Raw genomic sequence first — 18,465 nt, forward strand, 5'->3', positions numbered from 1 at the left:
GAGTAACTCATTATCTTAGCTTTTGTTAAAGTAGTTTTGACCTTTTGGGTGTGGTCAGGTGATCATGCGGCTACCTACACCCATAAGAGTGCTTTTGGCAACTGGCTTTTGCCAATATGATTTTTAAAGGAAAATATACTGCTATGAGAAATATATATATATATTATAGGATTGGTCAGAGAGCTTACAGAGGGTTTTCTGTGTGAACATGTTTATGATTCCCCTCCCTTGGACTAAAATGTGTGTGTGTGTGTGTATTTTCATGCTATGATTAATTGCTATTTGATGAGTGTTTTATATATTTGCCATCTTTGGAGCCTGATGATTGAGGGATGAAATGTAACTGATTTATAAGGGTTTTAATTCGTATACAATTTATTTTGGTGTAAGACAGGGCCATAGCATGCATAAGGTCCCAGGTTCAATCCCCAACATCTCCAGTTAAAAGGATCATGTTGTAGATGTTGCAAAAGATCTTTACTTATTATGAGTCAGAGCACATAAGACAGATGTAAAGGCAATGGTCTGATTTAGTACAAGGCAGTTTCTTGTGTGTACATAAGAGTGGATTCATTTGGAGTTGGAACAAATACCCAAATACCGGATTGGACTGGTCTCTTAAACACTATTGCTTGTGAGTGTTCATGCTTCAGAGCCTGTCTTCTAGGTACCCCAGAACGCCTTCCCTGACTGATCTCTTTCTACCATACTTAGAACATTATGGAGAAAAAAAATAATCGATAATGACGCATGCGCATGCCGTGATCTCCTAAGCTCCATAGAGATAGAAGCTTGAGGTTATATAAACTTTAGGTAAACACTGGACATACCAAGTGAACGGACGTACTCTGATCGCCCATTCCTTAGCACCCCCGTACATGTATCTTTAGAAGTCAGAGTGGTACCCCAGTTCAGTTTTAATCCTGAAGTGTCCCACGGATGCAAAGAGCGCGAAACCCTATATTCTCCCTCTGAATACCACATCTGTCTTCCCCCTCCCTCCCACCCAGATTAAGGCGGCTACTCCAATTGCCAGATTTCGCCGTGGCATTTTCATGTCCGCAAACGACAACGCCTGGACATGGTAGGGAGGCCGGTTTTAGCTGACGGCATTCTAATAGCCGACTCGACCTAAGCGTCCGTCAAACCAGGTGAGGTGGCGAAGCTGGGTCCTCGCCTGGTGACGTCAGCAGGCGGAAGAGAAAGGGAAGCGGAAGCGGAAGAGCGAGAGAGACGGAGAGGAGGGGCGGGGTCGAGGGTTTGCTGCGCACTGGGTCTCTACCTCAGCCGGGACAACAACAGCCGCCGAAGCGAAGCGAGTCGGTGACAGAAGCCTCGGAGGGTCGTTGCTGCTGCAGCCGCCGTCCCCATTCCCGTCGGCGCCATGCCGCTCTTCTCCGCCAATCCCTTCGACCAGGATGTCGGTGAGTCGGGCGTGAGTTTGCCCCTGAAAGAGGCAGCGCGCTGGGCGGGAAGAGGTCCTACCCCTGAAACTCGAGCGAAGGAGCGAGGCCTTTCTCCGTGGCCGTGGGAGGGGCATTGCGTTGCGGAGGCGAGCGGAGCCTCTGACCCAAGGGAAAGGGTCGCTCCACGGGCAAGTTCTCGTGAAAGGGGGCGGGCGGCGCAGCACCCCCTCCTGGCAGTGCGGAGACCCTCTTGGGGGATAGAGACCCCGAGTAGGGGCGGCAGAGACCCTATATGGTGTGTGGCAGTCAGGATGGGGAGCTGAGACTGGAAGACCCTCCCATAAAGCTGACTGGGTAACCTTGGGCCAGCCATTCGCTTCCAGTCTAGCCTACACCGAAGGGTCGTTGCTAGGATAAGAAAAGAACTATATGCACTGTTCACAGTCATAAAGAAATCCAGGTCCTGTTTCTTATGCTGCCAGGAAACTTATGGGGTGACCTTGGGGTCGCCACATACTCATAGCCTCGCCTATGACAATTAAATCAAATTGATTAAATCAGTTTTGGTGGGGTAGAAATGTATTTGATGGATTTCTTGTGTGAGGTCTGTCCGAGGTTTTGGGCTGTGTTTCCTTGCTTTAAAGCCTCCAGTACAGTGCAGAGAGATCCTGAGATCCTGTGTCCTTAATCCTGCTCTTCCTTGAAGGTTTGAGTCTAACTGAAGTACTTTATGATAGCGTAGACTGAGAAGGTGACTGGCCCATTGTCACTGTGAAGCTTTGTGGCTGAAGAGAAGTTGGGTCTCCTCACTTCCAGTTCAATACAGGAAGAGCTCAGGAAGGGGTTGAATAGGATCAAGCTGCATATTTGTGTTTCAAGGAATTTTTGTTTTGAGAATTAAGCCTATGTGCTGCCAGCAGGTACTAGCTAGGGCAGGGCCAGACAGACCAGTAGGCAGCAAGCGAAGTGTAGTCAAGACAGACTGGAATCAGGGCAGGTGGTAGGCAAAAGTGTAGTCCAAAACAGTCCAGAGTCAGGGCAGGCAGCGGTGTGGTCAAGGCAGTCCAAATTCAAGGCACAAGTAGGACATCAGGCAGGCAGGCAGGCAGGCTGAGAGCTGGAGGTCAGAGGAAGACCAGGCACATGGAGCTTACCAGGAAGTACATTTATTGCATTCAGGCCAAGCCCAAAGCAGTGTTTATATAGGAAGTCCTGTCTAATGAGGCTGGGATCCTTCAAGAACTCAGTCCTCCTCAGATGCAGAGCCTTCTGCCATACCTTGCAGCAATGCGAACACTTCTCCTTTGACCCTGCCTGAGCTTGCAAGGAAGTGTTTGGAACTGGCTCTGCTGCCTGCTATGAATGCACCTTGTCTTCAGGTTCTGCATCAGAGCCCTCAGTGCCCAGGGGCTGACTCATGGCAGTCTATTTCAGTGTTGACTCCCCGTGGAGTGTGAAATGGGTTGCTTTTCCTTTCTAATCTGTGTTGAACTGTTTTTCAGGTACAGAGAAAGCAGGATTGTTTATGGCCCATATTTCTTTAAACAGTCCATTGACTGTGAGTAACTTAATCTGTGGTTCCCTATTTTATTTCCTGGACAGTGGAGTGAGGTTGTAAATTGACTTTCCCTAGAACAAACTCAAGGACAAAACAGAGCTTTGTCCAAAATCCTAACCTAGCAGTTATTCACATTCTGTTGTGCACATTCCAGTAGTAATAGCAGTGGAGACAAGAGTGTGGGAAAGGTTCTTGTGCTGGCCCCTGTCCCGTCGTGCAGTACCAATATATAAGGGCCAAAATACATTTTATGTTACATATATCAGTGATGTGGTTGGAAGTGTTCCCTAGGACCACATCAAGGTATAATTCCCCTGTTTTAATGGTTTTTTTACTACAGCTAAAACAATGCAGGGACACAGGCTTTACCATACCTTATCCCCTCTTTGTTTGCTTTTTAGAGTCAAAATATCACAAAGTCAGGTAGTTTGTCTTCAATATAATGTTTAGACATGACAAAATAGTTTCTCTATCTCCCTGTCCTTGTTTATAGTGAAATCAAGTGAGGTCAGTTCTTACACTTGTGTTACCTGGTGGAATTTTGACATCTGAGGACAGATTCACATTTTACAAGCTTCTGTGTTCATAAGATCATGAAATTATTGGCACTGACCTTTGCATTTTTACAATTTTAATTTATATATTTAAAATGTAAACATACAACATTTTCAGTATACTAAGTCCAATAAAATAGCTAACAGCCTAGTCTGAGGGGCAGGGCAGTTGGCAGTGCCTAGGGGTGGCACCACTGTGACACAACCACACTACCTCTAATGGAGTTCTGGGCATTGCAGCAAGCAACAGGAAAAAGATAACCCACTGCTGCCTGGAAAACTCCATAGGAAAAAGTAAGCCAGCGTGGTGTGGTTAAGAGCAGGTGGATTCTAATCTGGAGAACCGGATTTGATTCCCCACTCCTCCACCTGAGTGGCAGAGGCTTATCTGGTGAACCGGATGTGTTTCCGCACTCCTACATTCCTGCTGGGTGACCTTGGGCTAGTCACAGTTCTTCAGAACTCTCTCAGCCCTACTTACCTCACAAGGTGTGTGCTGTGGGAAAAGGAGTTTGTAAACCACCTTGAGTCTCCTGACAGGAGAAAAAGGTGGGGTACAAATCCAAACTCTTCTTCTTATGGCACTTGTTTTCATAATGTAAGTAGGGCTGCATTGGGGGCATTTCTGGGCTGAAAGCTCTTTGGAAGCTGACAACTGGTAATGTCAGCTCCTCCCCTGGGAATGTCCCTTGCCTGCTCCCAGATGTCCCAGCATCTCAGTTTACATAGCAGCCTCTTCTGGGTGGGTGCCAGCATGTTCGTTGTGTTCCAGCATATTTGTCCTTTATGTCAGTGGAGTGGGCAAACATGCTGGTGCAGGCCCGTGCCACTTCTACACCCCTCCCTCTGATTGAGCTGCCCAAACTACAAATAATAGTGCATTAAAATGTAACAGCCTTATTATACAATGTTGCAAAACACTGAGGAAATGATTCCCAGACCAACAATTGTCCCACAGTTTTAGCGTATTAGAGCCGAAGTCAGGTTTCAGGTACTTGCCGAATGACGCCCCATACCCTAAGGGAGCCACCCTAAACAAGGCTTCCCGCAGAGACCTCACAATGAGAGGATACCTTCTCTAAGGTATGCAGAGGCCAGACTGCGCAGAAATATAAAGGTGGGAACCAAACCTGGAGGCAACTGGTGAGGCTAGCCCAAGGATAGGTTTATTACAGGTGGCAAACCAAGACAGGCAGGTGCGTTTGTACTAGCTGAAGATATGAAAAACTTAGGTCAGATGTACAGGTATTTGTGTGGGTAATTATACACTGCATTTACATTAAAAGATATTTAGCACTGGGACATGTGTTCTTCAAAAGTACAAGTTCATCTGAAGACTCTGCCATGCTTTCACAGAGACTGTGAACCTGTCTGTAGCTGCTTCTGTCCTGTTGATGGCAGCAGTTTCAGCAGTAGTTTAAAAACTACAGGAAAAGTTTTTTTAAAATTTTAACTTATAATAATTTTAATTGAATCAAAAGAATTTAAATGGCACAGATTTTCTGCCAAGTTTGAGACCAGTCATACCTTAGAGACCATCAGGGTTTTTATGGTGTAAATTTACAAGAGACAAAGTTTATACCCAAAAAATATTGTGACTGGATTCCAATCTAGCTGTTCTATTGCAGACCAACACAACTACCTCTGGAACTAGATTTTCTGATGTCACAGTTATTATAAGTAAATATGAATTTTCCTATTTTTTTTAAAGCAGACTCTTAAATTTGGGGATTATTTGTTCTTTTTTTTAAAAAACCCCAAATGTACTTAATTGTACATACCGTATTTTTTGGATTGAATATAACTTGCCTAGGGAATTGCAACTGTAACCTGCAAAATATCTATTGCACAACCTTAAACCAAGCAAAGAGAGACTGAAGCACCAGTCAACAAGGGATTCTCAGTGTAGCAGGACAGGAAGAGACTCCATGAGAAAATGACCTTCATTCCTGTTTTTTCTATTTTTGTGGTAACCGCTGATCATAAACAAGCGATGGATTTAGAATAAACAGAGAGCTGGTTGGTAGTTGATTTTTATAATGCTGACTAGTTCCACAAAGCAAAGTTCATCTGCAGTGGGCTTGCTGTAAATCAACTGTAGCTTAGAAAGCTAAATTAATGGGTCTCTCACTGAAGAGTTTGCTGTCATTAGCGAGGTAAGGCTTTCTCATTGTACAAAAGTGTCTGAACTAGACATTTTCCAAATCACTTCACACTCTTGGCAGCACTGGGTTCCTTTCATATGAAGTTGCTCAGATCAAAGTCTCTCACCAACTGTATGAAAAAACCCCTCGTACAAATCTTGAGCGGAATGGCAGAAGAGTGTGAATAACTTGTCCTTCTACACGCTTCAGGGGAATCCTCTTGGCTTATAGTTTTCTGCTCTGAATAAAGTTTTCTGGGCCAGTGTTAGCACTTGTCCAAGCTTTGCTGTGGTTAAACTTTTCTTGCTCAATGTAGGAGTCTGCTTGTAAAAGCAATAGGAAGAAATGCAATGAGATATTATAAAGATAAAGTTAGTTGTGACAGCTGCAAATTTGTGAAAAAAATAGTCAGTGTTTTATAATAAAATATAAATTTGACATGTGAGCTCCAATTCAGAAAGGTAACCCTTTCCTACCTACTCTGCTTTTGTTATCTCAGTCATTCTCCTTGCCTAACAAAGGGTACATACAGGCACCCTGAGTGCAAACAAGATGCAAGGAATTGATTTGTATAGCGAAATGACTGGAAGGGAAAGATTAATTCCTCCATATTATGATGCCAGTATATCTGCTATTTACTGTCTTTATGACTCTTTTTTAAAAGAAACCCTTTCTCAAGTCATCTGACTTGTCAACTAGCTTCACCTTCAAAAATTTCATAGTCCTGAATTGTGACTGTATTTTAACCTAGCAAATGAATCCTGGAATTTATCTTATGGAACCTCCCTTAGACATCTTAGGCTTCCAAATATTTGTAAACGTTTTAAGTAATTTGCTGTCTCAACGATTGAAATGTCTTGTTGCAAAAACACAGATTTGTGGAAACTACTGCTAGGTTATTTCCATACTAATTCTTCCAGTTGCTGTTTGAAACGCAGTTCAAGCTGTGAGTCGGTTGGAAAAGAAACATGTTGGATACCTGTGCGGTCTAGAAATCAATGCACAAATTATGACCTTATTGGCATTTGGATAAAACATCTATAAAAGGTTTACTGCTTCAGAAACTGAGTTACTGCTTAACATCTCCTCCCAAGATTTTTGAGATCTAGGTTTTGAACTATGAACCTTCCCCTCAGTTTCCAGATGTTCTACAGGTAGTAAGTGAATCGGTTTTAAATGGGTTTGCTGCTGTGAGGTAAGATTTATGGTGCACGAGGAAATTATTGAGATCACTGATACTGAATCAGTATATAAACTAAGAAGATGTATTTATTTACAGGTTAATTTTAAAGGAGCAAACCAGGAGCATAGGTCTCCAAGTAGACTTAGTAGAAATCTGACTAAGGCACAAAAATTTAACCTGATTATGACTTCAGCGAATAACTAACTTTTCTTACTCTATCTTCTCTTTTTCTGGAGCCAGACCATCACTATAGTGCTGTTTTTATTTTGACGTTTGAACTATAATTCATGTCTCTCCGGTTTTAGGCCTTTGCTTCCCAGGAAGAACCCAACCAGTGCAGAGGTTGTGGCGTTGACAGTAGTTCTGAAGAAATATTCAGGATAAAAAGACAGTAGTTTGAGTAGTTCTGAACAAGGAGTACTTGTGTCTTAAAGGTTTTGACTCTCAAAGCCTTAATTTTCTTTTGCAGAAAAGGCTACAAATGAGTACAACACTTCCGAAGACTGGGGTCTTATTATGGATATATGTGACAAAGTTGGTAGCACTCCAAATGGGTAAGATTCTTTCCCTCGAGCTGAATGTGGTTTTACATCCCTGTTAAACTCCTTTGTCTTCTAATTAGTCTGAGTGTTTTGAGCTCAGGTCTGAAGATTAGCTTTGCTCCTACCAGCCTCTTTAGGCATGTGCAATGATGTTGCTGTGTAAAATAATCTTGTAAAAAAAAACAGCAACCCTGATCCACTTAAGAGAAAGCTGCACTACAGAAAATTGTCCATGCTGATACTTTAATTCCTCTTTTTTCTTACGGAGAAATGTAGTTAATTCTTGACAGAGCGTAAATGAATGCAGTTGAACCATAAACAGAACTCAGCATGTTTACATACATAGTCTTTTCTAATAATAGAGAAACGAGCTGCTCAATTAGGCCCAATCTAGTCAATGGTTTTATTAGGAAATTACAGTTTTATTTAGTAACCAGTTACTTGACTGCATGTATTTGCTTTCTGTTTAGACTAGTAGTGCCATCCGAAGAGAACTGCATCCTTCTAAGTCTTCTGAAGAAAATGGCCTTAGAGTGACGTAACTCTGCTTAGGGTGGCACTGTAAACTGCCTGGGGAAAACTGGGTTCGATACTGCTAGTTTTTCCCTACCAGGGGCAGAGCTTTCCTCCATCTTTCTTATGATTCCTGAATACTTATAAACATGACATGGGCAATATGGAGGAGGAATTAGATGAAATTGCTTACCCTCTTGCTCGCATGATTTAAACATCTGTTTGAGCTTGAATATTTGACAGTAATTTCTTCCAATGTTGAAAGTAATGTGCATCTGAACCAGGAGCTGGTGAGCCAAATTGGAAGGAGCAGTGTCATAGTGGGGGGTTCTATCAAATAGTTCTGCGTATCACATTGTCTATTTTATAGCTAAGTAAGATAGTCTGACCTGATGTTGTTCTTCTAGAGCAAAAGACTGCCTTAAAGCCATTTTGAAGAGAGTCAATCACAAAATACCCCATGTTGCTCTACAGGCACTGACCGTAAGTATACCAAATGGTACATTTTGGGAAACATTTACATTGTTCTATTTGTATAACAAAGGAACACTTAAGAACAGATTTCACCTTTGAACCATATTTTTGTGCTTGGAATAACATAGTGTGTTTTATTTTATCACCAGTTAATACCTTTTTTATAACTTATTATATATAGTTATATAACTTATTAGATATAGCAAACAGCAGTTTGCATTTATTTATTTATTTTTCCTCCCCAATCCCACTTTTTAGTTACTAGGAGCCTGTGTTTCAAACTGTGGAAAGATTTTCCACTTAGAAATCTGTTCACGCGATTTTGCCAGCGAAGCACGTGTAATAATAAACAAGGTAAGATTCTAGCATTTATTGCATGGGGTGAAAGCTAGTGAAAACAGTGATGAAAATTGCAATAGTGTCTTTACAAGTATGTAATACTTATGGCGGTATCATAGATGGCAGGAAAGTATTTGGCAAGCTGGAAGATAAGATGCAGAGAACAGGTAGACTGAACTTTTGGAGAGGTATGAATGAGGTAAAGCTATACAAAACAGTGAAATAACTTGCATGCTTTTACTCCACTCATGACAATTCTGAAGGAGGCTAGAATATGAAAGAGATATGAAAGTATATGAAACAGATATGTAATGTTAAACGTCGTGACAGCAGAATTCAAAGACAGAGCATTCTCCTATGCAGTAGTAAAGTTGCAAGAGAAGTCATATCTCTGGAAACTAATCTTGTACTTGAGTAACAGTGAAAGCAATTCTTTTGTGAGCCTGTGGTAAATATATTATCAATATCCATATTGGTCTCTAGATTTTAGGTTGAACTGCATACAAACAACTCTCTTTTTAAAAATATGTTTCTTTTTTTTTGGAAAGCATAACGTATCTACATATATACTTATTCCTTCATACACAACAGTGTTTTCCTTTTCATTCTTATTTCATAGGCTCATCCTAAAGTATGTGAAAAATTAAAAGCTTTATTAGTAGAATGGTCAGATGAATTTCAGAAAGATCCACAGTTTAGTCTGATATCAGCAACTGTTAAATCCCTTAAGGAAGAAGGAATTACCTTTCCGACAAATGTATCACAGGTAAGAGACTTGGTTTGATTTTGTTTCACTTGCGTGAACCTGTTCTTCTGTATCAGCAACATTTTTGGAGTCAAAACTACATGCTGGAGCATACTTGCCTTAAGGATTGTTTCATTTAAATGTTTAGTGTTAAATTTTGCATTAACCATCAATTAACAGTGCAACAGGACTTTTCTTTCTTTCTTTCTTTCTTTCTTTCTTTCTTTCTTTCTTTCTTTCTTTCTTTCTTTCTTTCTTTCTTTCTTTCTTTCTTTCTTTCTTTCTTTCTTTCTTTCTTTCTTTCTTTCTTTCTTTCTTTTTGCTATCAAGTTGCAGCTGAATCCTGGTGACCCTGCAGGGTTTTCAAGGTGGTTTGCCTTTGTCTGCTGCTGCATCATGACCCTGGCATTTCTTGGAGGTTACCCATCCAAAGACTAACCAGGGCTGACCCCGTTTAGCTGTAGTGATCTGACAAAATGAGGCTAGCCTGGGACTATCCAAGCCAGGCCAAGATTGGAATTACAGAACTGTATGAGGCTTGATATACTGTAAGCAAGGCAGAAAGGCGATTACAAACGTAATAGACGGTGGTAAAAAGCAAGATGATATCTACAGTAAACATTGCAATGGACTACAATATCCTTTATTAAGCACCCTCCTGAATTGTTGTGATCCCTTTATAAAAATACCCTCCTAAACATTTTTGTTTTGTGCACTCTATGGAGTGATAGGAGCATGGAAGCAGGCATGCCATTCCACAAGATGGATGCATATGCACAGGCAGTTGCTGATTTTACCCATTTGCCAAGTAGCCCCCTCAGAAGACTTTACTCAGGCAATTGGGGTTGTTGTGGCAGGAAGAAGGTGGCTGTAGTATGGTGAAAATCTACTTCCTTGTGACAGAGTGCTTGCCTTATCGTGCAAATGAGACACAAAAAGAAACCTCCGCAGTCTATTATGAAATTCTCTAGCTCAAAATTCTCCAAGCTCAAAATTAATTTAATTATTTCTCAAGATAATATTGCTTACTAGCTTTGTGTAGAAGATTGAAAAACTGAAGCTGGTTTCTATCCCCTGTCAAGGATAATCTCTGGTTTGTTCCACAAATTGGTGCTGCCTTTCTCTAAATTCCTCCCCTTAACACACAGAATGGCTGTTCCGCAGTTGCTTTTGAAATGGCTACCCTGCTTCTGCTTGTCTGTGTGAATTTAACCTAAGTAATTGTCTCCAAAGTTCAGCTTGGTCCCTGAGCACTTTATAATTGTTTGTGCAAGAAGTGCTTCTAGGCCATGTGCATGACCCCTGTCCCTGTGTACATGACAAATTATTGTATGGTGTTTTTTAAAGCCATGTAATGGTTGTTTGCCATATTCCTTACTTAGTACTTAGTGGGTTAGAACTAAGCTGTAATGACAGGGAAAAAATAATTAGACTGTACAATGAATCTGTGCAAGGTTTGGCAAATGTGGCTTTTCCCTACTGTTCGGGTTGGATTTGGTTCAAAATTTCTGCTTGCATTAGAGCTCTTGCACAACTAACAAGGCAGTAAAATGACCGTGATTGCCACTTGCTCTAAGACAACTGTATTGTGTCCCTATATTCATTTTCCCTTGTGCAACATGTTGTACAACCAGTTTCTGGCACAGAAGAGAACTGGATGTTGCAGAAGATCTTGCCCAAGCATAAGAGCTCTAAATCCATTTTTGCTTCCGCTTGTGCATTGCTGGGTCCAAACAAATCTTCCATTATGAATGATGATTACAGCTGTTGTAATTACACTAATCGTTAGGTTGTCTTACTGCATTTTTCTCCTTTAGGATGAATGTTTAGTGTCTGCCCCCCTCCCCCTTAAAATACTTTCGCCATAGGGATGCTCAATCATTACCACAAGTGAGTTCACTAAGTGAGCTTACGACAATTGATTTAAATTATTCTAGCAAGCTGATGCCAGGATTAGTTGGTTGCTGCAAATTCCTTCCTGACTTGTTTGCAGCTTCACAATAACTTTATTTGCCTAAGCCACAAGCAATGATAGGGGTAATTGACACACCAGAGTGAAGTCATGTTGCATAACAATTGGTTGGATAATTTCATTTCTTAGAAGGAGGGTGGGGCCCTGAGAGTTGTTTATTTTATTTGCAAACAGAAAGATATACAGATCCTGCCCCTCCTCCCCAGCCTTTTGGAAACAGTTAGAGCTCTTTCTAGGTCCATATATTTTCACATGCACGTACACACACACAAACACATATTTTTTAAAGGATAGAATTGGAGCCACAAATGCCACTATACCGTGCTGGCTTTTAGTTGTGTATATAACAAATGTAGACAACCATTTTCATGTAAAACAGACATTAAAACTGGCTTTGCATATAGTGTGAAACCAATTATTTTGTCAGTTAATAAAGGATTGCTTGCAATATTAAGCTTTTGTATTCTAATGGGGTTTTAAGATTTTCTAGTCATGCTAAATGACTGTGGCGTAGAGCAGATGATTGTGGAACCAACCAGGGGAGAGGTGATCCTAGATCTAATTCTATGTGGGACCCAGGACCTGGTGCGGGAAGTCAGTGTTGTTGAGCCAATAGGGAACAGCGACCACAATGCTGTCAGATTCAGTATCTCTGCATGCAAACAAGTGACAACTACTAATGTAGTTACATTTGCCTTCAGAAAGGGAAATTTCTCAAAGATGAGGGGGATAGTGTGCAGGAAGCTAAAGGGAAAATCAAGAGAGTCAAAACTGTCCAAGATGCTTGGAGTTTATTTAAAAACACAGTAATAAAAGCTCAGCTGGAATGTGTTCCACAGGTTAGGAAAGGCAGCACCCAGTCCAAAAGAAAGCCGCTATGGTTAACAAGAGAGGTTGAGGAAATTATCAGAAAAAAGAAAATGTCTTTTAGAAAATGGAAGTCCAGTTTGACTGATGAAGAATATGAGAGGGAACACAAATGGTGGCAAAGACTGGAAGATGGCCAATGTCACACCAATCTTTAAGAAAGGGTCTAGGGGGGATCCGGGAAATTACAGGCCAGTCAGTTGGACATCTGTTCCTGCTAAATTAGTAGAATCTATCATTAAAGATAAAATTATAAAACATGTAGAAAAGCAAGACCTGCTGAGAAAGAGTCAGCATGGCTTTTGCAGAGGCAAATCCTGTCATAAACTTACTAGAGTTCTTTAAGGGTGTAAACAGGCATGTGGATAAGGGGGAACCAGTGGACATTGTCTACTTGGATTTCCAAAAGGCTTTTGACAAAGTTCCTCACCAGAGACTATTGAGAAAACTCAGCAATCAAGGAATAAAAGGAGAAGTCCTCCTATGGATTAAAAACTGGTTGAGAAACAGGAAGCAAAGAGTTGGTGTAAATGGGAAATTCTCACAATGGAGAGATGTAGGAAGTGGTGTTCCCCAAGGATCCGTATTGGGACCAGTGCTCTTTAACCTATTCATAAATGACCTGGAAGTAGGGGTGGGTAGTGTGGTGGCCAAGTTTGCAGATGATACCAAATTATGTAGGGTGGTGAGAACCGCAAAGGATTGCAAAGAGCTCCAAACGGACCTTGATAAATTAGGTGAGTGGGCTCAGAAATGGCAAATGCAGTTCAATGTAGCAAAATGCAAAGTGATGCACATAGGGGCAAAAAATCCAAATTTCACATACATGCTACAGGGGTCAGTGCTATCAGTCACCGACCAGGAAAGGGATTTGGGTGTCTTAGTTGAGAGTTCCATGGGAATGTCAACTCAATGCATGGCAGCTGTGAAAAAGGCAAACTCTATGCTGGGGATAATTAGGAAAGGAGTTGATAATAAAACTGCAAAGATTGTCATGCCCTTATATAAAGCCATGGTGCGACCGCACTTGGAGTACTGTGTTCAGTTCTGGTTGCCACATCTCAAAAAGGATATTGAAGAGATAGAAAAAGTGCAGAGAAGGGCAACGAGGATGATTGAGGGACTGGAGCACCTTCCCTATGAGGAGAGGCTGCAGCGTTTGGGACTCTTTAGTTTGGAGAGAAGACGTCGGGGGGGAAGGGGGAGATATGATTGAAGTCTATAAAATTATGCATGGGGTAGAAAATGTTGACAGAGAGAAATTCTCACAATACTAGAACCAGGGGGCATCCATTGAAAATGCTGGGGGGAAGAATTAGGACTAATAAAAGGAAACACTTCTTCACGCAACATGTGATTGGTGTTTGGAATATGCTGCCACAGGAGGTGGTGATGGCCACTAACCTGGATAGCTTTAAAAGGGTCTTGGATAGGTTTTGTTGTTGTTGTTGTTGTTGTTGTTGTTGTTGTTGTTGTTGTTGTTGTTGTTGTTGTTGTTGTTGTTGTTATTAATTGGGTTTATAGACTGCCCTCCCCCGAAGGGCTCATGGAAGAGAAGTCAATCTATGGCTACCAATCTTGATCCTCTTTGATCTGGGATTGCAAATGCCTTAACAGACCAGGTGCATGCCACACCCATTTTCGTTGAGGCTGATTTTTGACCACCAGTCTCCCTGGGGCTATAAGAACATAAGAACTAGCCTGCTGGATCAGACCAGAGACCAGAGTTGTTGGGAGCAACAGCCACAGAAGGCCATTGCTTTCACATCCTGCATGTGAGCCACTGGTGGGCCACTACGAGTAGCAGAGAGCTGGACTAGATGGACTCTGGTCTTATCCAGCTGGCTTGTTCTTATGTTCTTATGGGTTTGGATCTGAACTAAATGGGCAGTTTGCTGATTTCTCTGTGCACACTCCTGCCTGTCCCTCTGCATTCGCCATTCATGTCATTTCTCAGGGTCCTCAGGATTCATCTCTCTGTTTTGAAAGTTGTTGGGGGTTTTTTTTGGGGGGGGGGGGAGAAACTTACCTGAGATAGATAAATTAATGTTGCTGCTGTTTTTTTAAGTAGAAGCAATACTGATTTTTTTAAAAGAATGATATTGCCATTACATTAGCAGGGTATCTCAACTGCTGCCAAGAATGGTGTCTCATCAGACAAGAACAAAGAGGATGAAGATATTGCTAAAGGTAAAGCATTAGAAACAAAGAGGCTTAGAAACACTTCAAATATCATATTGCTCATCTTGGAATTGCAATTTGGTGCTTTAAGTGTATAATGTTTTCCTCTTGGAGTCTGAATCCATGAAGTGGCAAGCAAAAAGGGTTGGGAACCCAAGGATGGGAGCAATATGTTTGTTTTTAAGGTTGTGGAGGCTGTAGGGAAACCGGATGCTCTAAGGTTAGGGCCATGCACAATTTTAAAACGTACTTTTCCTTCTCTGTTGAGCGCTCAGCATCTTTGTCATCTCTTATTGCCGTTTCTAAAAGTTTTAGCGTTTTGCATTTCTAAGTGAGTCAAGATCTAACATGAGTCACCTGTCAGCAGTTTCATATCGGAGGCCTTAGATGTTCATTGCCGTTGTCAGCGAATTGTGAAAGCTCTCCATGCTGAATGATGGCTCTTTGAAGCAGAGGGAAGCAGTTAACGTAGTGATTTAACAGCACTTTGCACATTGTGTTTGCTTGAACGTAATGGACACCAGGCATAATGGTTACATGCAAACATGCAGAATATTCTCCTCTATAAATTATAATCTGCAAATATTAAGCTGAAGCAGTCATTTGCAAAATCTTGTTATATGTCAGGTGCCCCCCCCCCCCCCCCCCCAAGTTTGTGAGTCAGACCATTTTTTCCAGCTTGCAGGGCAAGTCCCCTGTCCTGGCAACTGAGGTGATCCTCAGCACTGCTGGAGTTCATCCCGGGGTCTGACTAAGTACAACTCTCCACCTACTTAGTTGTGCTGCACAAACCTTTAGTGAGGTGGGGTTTGGTGGGGGGGGGGGCTGTTAGGCAAAAAAAATCGCCTATCCCTGTTATACGCCAAGTGTAATGACATTGTATATCTTAATTCCTTTGTTCCCCCCTCCTTTTTTTCTTGTTCTTTTGAGACCACTTTTACACCAGTCTTTTTCTGGAGAGTCTATTTTGGGTTGGCATTTTCCTTGTACCTGATTTTTGTTAATCTTTGTCCTACCCACTCTAACACCTCCAGTCTTCTGTTTGATCATCGGATCGTTGTGGTCAAACCACTCCCTCTCCCCCCAACCTGAAGATAAGTGATTTCTTTTTTTAAAAAAAGATAGTAAATTATCACTATATCGCTGGAGTGTTGTAATAATAGTGTAAGATGTTCTCTGAATTCCTAGTTTTCATTTAAAAAGTAAGTCTATCGCGTTCTCTTTTATTCATATCTCCACAAGGAGAGGGGATAGAGACTTACTCTTTTTTTAAAGAAAGATGGAATTTCACAGAACCTCCTAGGCCTGTTGCTACAAGTGATATACTGATAGTGCTTTTTTTAAAAAATGAGGGTGGTTCTGTGATGCCACAAATGATGATAGCACCCTCCTTTGAAAATCCTCATTATTGAAGGCATGTATGGAAGAAAATAAACTCAGTCCACAACTGTGAAAATGCACAGGGAAGGCAGACATGCAGAACAGCCATGTCCAAACCAATACCAATGCCTGTTAATCAACCCCCGAGAAAATAAGAGGTATGTCAAGCATGAAGAAAAGCCTCTACCTTAGATTTGTGAGGAGGACTGTATTTTGACCTCTCATCTGTTTGGCATTTGCAACAGCGAGAACTTGGAACTCTTACCTCACTCCTGTTCATTGCCTTAAAAGCGAAGCAGAGATCCTGTTCTATTACTTTTCTCATGCTGATGTTGGCTTAGCAGTACTCTGATCTTCTCATGCAAGAGCTACTAAGGGTCTTGAGCATATGTGACCCCAGAAGCTAGACTAGGGCCACTTCTGCACACACAGAATAATCCACTTTCAATCTACTTTCAATGTACTTTGCAGTTGGATTTTTTACTGTGCAGAATAGCAAAATCCACTTGCAAACAATTGTGAAAGTGGATTGAAAGTGCATTATTCTGCATGTGCGGAAGGGGGCCTAAGTTTATCAGAACATTCCAAGCTCAGAAACATGACCTTCCAATATAAAAGTTGCAGTCAGCCCATTTCATCTTCCATTTGGATCAGTACAAACGAGGTTTGTGTGTGTTTTTTTTCAAATCATAGCAATTGAATTATCTTTGCAAGAACAAAAGCAGCAACCAATGGAAACAAAATCTTTATACCCACCTGTAGAAGTTCAGCAGAACAATCAGAAAATCTCAAGGAAGGTGCGAGCTTTGTATGACTTCGAAGCCGTCGAGGACAACGAACTCACCTTTAAGACTGGCGACATTATTATGGTTTTGGATGACAGGTATATTCTGTTTCTGTCTGAGTTTTTATGGGGGAAGGGTTGTAGCTATTGAATTCAGGGTTTTTTTTCTGCTGTCTGCACTCAGTGCTTGAACATCTGTCTTAATGCCAAATGTTTATTGTGCTGTCGGCTCCTGTACTGCTGATGATTTCCAAAGACCCTTTTGACTTCTGTAAATTATGCTTGGATCACATTCTTAAAAGCCTCCCTGTGGATCTGCGTTGGAGTAGTTCTCTTTTGAATAAAATGTTCGCAAATAGCATGCAAACTGACTGTACAATTTGTCTGCCCAGCTTCTGAACCTGGGAACTCTTGTTCATTGATATTGCCAGAAATTGTCTCAGTGAACTATGTGGCGGGCAGCCTGGTACAAAGTCCCTAACGTGAAATTGAGCAACATTTTCAAAGATTTTGAAACATACTTTATATAAATGGGTCCAAACCTGTTGGCTAAACCAGTGTCATGCACTAATAGAAAATCTTGGCCTGTTTGGACAGTTTGGGTTCAGAGTGTGTTTTTGTTGTTGTCGTTGTTGTTGCTGTTTGTATCTTAAAATTGCAAATTCTCCCCAAGGATGGGAGCAGGATGAAAGCACACAATAGAATGGCTTGGATCCTGTTTAACGCTTGCCAGGTCTTAACTTTGAAAGCACTTCTCCTGTTGTACCCCTCATCTTCCCCACTGGTCCCCTGGGAACAGTTTGAAAGACAAAGTGGCCCTTGGGGAAGATGGGGGATACAGCAGGAGAAGCGCTTCCATAGTTAACACCTGGCAAGCATTAAACAGGGTCCAAGCCATTCTATCGCATGCTTTCATCCTGCTCCCATCCTTCAGCAAAAATAGCCTTCCCTTTTGCCTCTGATGGAAGGCAATGAAATCAGGATCTAAGTCACTGTTTTTTATTTATTTTGACATGAGTTCTGCCTCACTGGTTACTATTAAAGCAATAGAGACAGTTACCTACGGCTTTTTTTAACATATGGTTGTTTCTTTGTCAGGTAGAAGCAGATTCAAAGGTTTAAACTGAAAAAAGTAGGCAGTGGATGGCCACGCACAAAGAGAATTCATTATAATTGCTTTAAGTAACGTCTGCATCACTGTATGTAATTGTAAAGTGCCTTGCTCTCATGCCAATCGTTAAATCAGCAAATGAAACCAGGCCACCACAGACAAGGCTGGGATCTCTTTGTAGTCTAGGGACTACTTCAATATGCAGGAAAATACAACTCGGTAAATTAACCGAAAGAACAGGGAACATTAAAAGTCTAATGAGGACTGAATATGTTTCAAAAGCACAGAATGTTTAGAATCTGTTGGGGGGGATTAATAGTGAGAAGTGGAAATTCGCCTGCTCAAGCCCATGAGAAGTTATAGAATCTGTATTAGATTTCCAGATTGTTCCTCCTTCCTTCAATTCCATGTGAACACACAGTGTTTGTGAGTTGTGAAAGAACGCATAGGAAATAGCTCAGTTGAATCCGTTTCATAGTTCAGTTAACCTTTGATAGCTTGGAGGAAATTGGTACTATTTAAGATCTTAGAATCCTAGGCAGAGTTAATCCAGTCTAAGATAATTGAAATCAGTGGTCTTAGACTCTGTGTAGATTGCCCTGTTTCTCTGCTACTTGGAAAGAAGAAGGAACAGGGTGATGTGTCAAAAACAGATTCTGTACTTTTATGGGGCACTTGTCCTTTCTTTTTTTGTACTGTAAGAAGATCCTGG

The 18,465-nt window shown here is 41.4% G+C and overlaps 1 protein-coding gene across 6 annotated transcripts in view; it reads left to right on the plus strand.

Moving 5' to 3' along the window:
* Positions 1-1,231: 1,231 nt before the first annotated feature.
* The window catches only part of STAM2 (signal transducing adaptor molecule 2), a 32,360-nt gene continuing 15,126 nt past the window's right edge, over positions 1,232-18,465 (plus strand). For 2 of the 6 annotated variants that reach the window (XM_048484908.1, XM_048484910.1), the window contains exons 1-7: positions 1,232-1,424; positions 7,315-7,399; positions 8,308-8,383; positions 8,633-8,728; positions 9,333-9,479; positions 14,415-14,487; positions 16,552-16,741. In XM_048484908.1, coding sequence (XP_048340865.1) covers positions 1,385-1,424; positions 7,315-7,399; positions 8,308-8,383; positions 8,633-8,728; positions 9,333-9,479; positions 14,415-14,487; positions 16,552-16,741 — 707 coding nt within the window. In that variant the 5' untranslated portion in view covers positions 1,232-1,384. The remainder of the gene's footprint in view (positions 1,425-7,314; positions 7,400-8,307; positions 8,384-8,632; positions 8,729-9,332; positions 9,480-14,414; positions 14,488-16,551; positions 16,742-18,465) is intronic. The other 4 variants (XM_048484909.1, XM_048484911.1, XM_048484912.1 and 1 more) reach the window with 3 other exon arrangements.

The sequence above is a fragment of the Sphaerodactylus townsendi genome, linkage group LG02 (assembly GCF_021028975.2).
Source record: "Sphaerodactylus townsendi isolate TG3544 linkage group LG02, MPM_Stown_v2.3, whole genome shotgun sequence".
Taxonomy (NCBI): domain Eukaryota; kingdom Metazoa; phylum Chordata; class Lepidosauria; order Squamata; family Sphaerodactylidae; genus Sphaerodactylus; species Sphaerodactylus townsendi.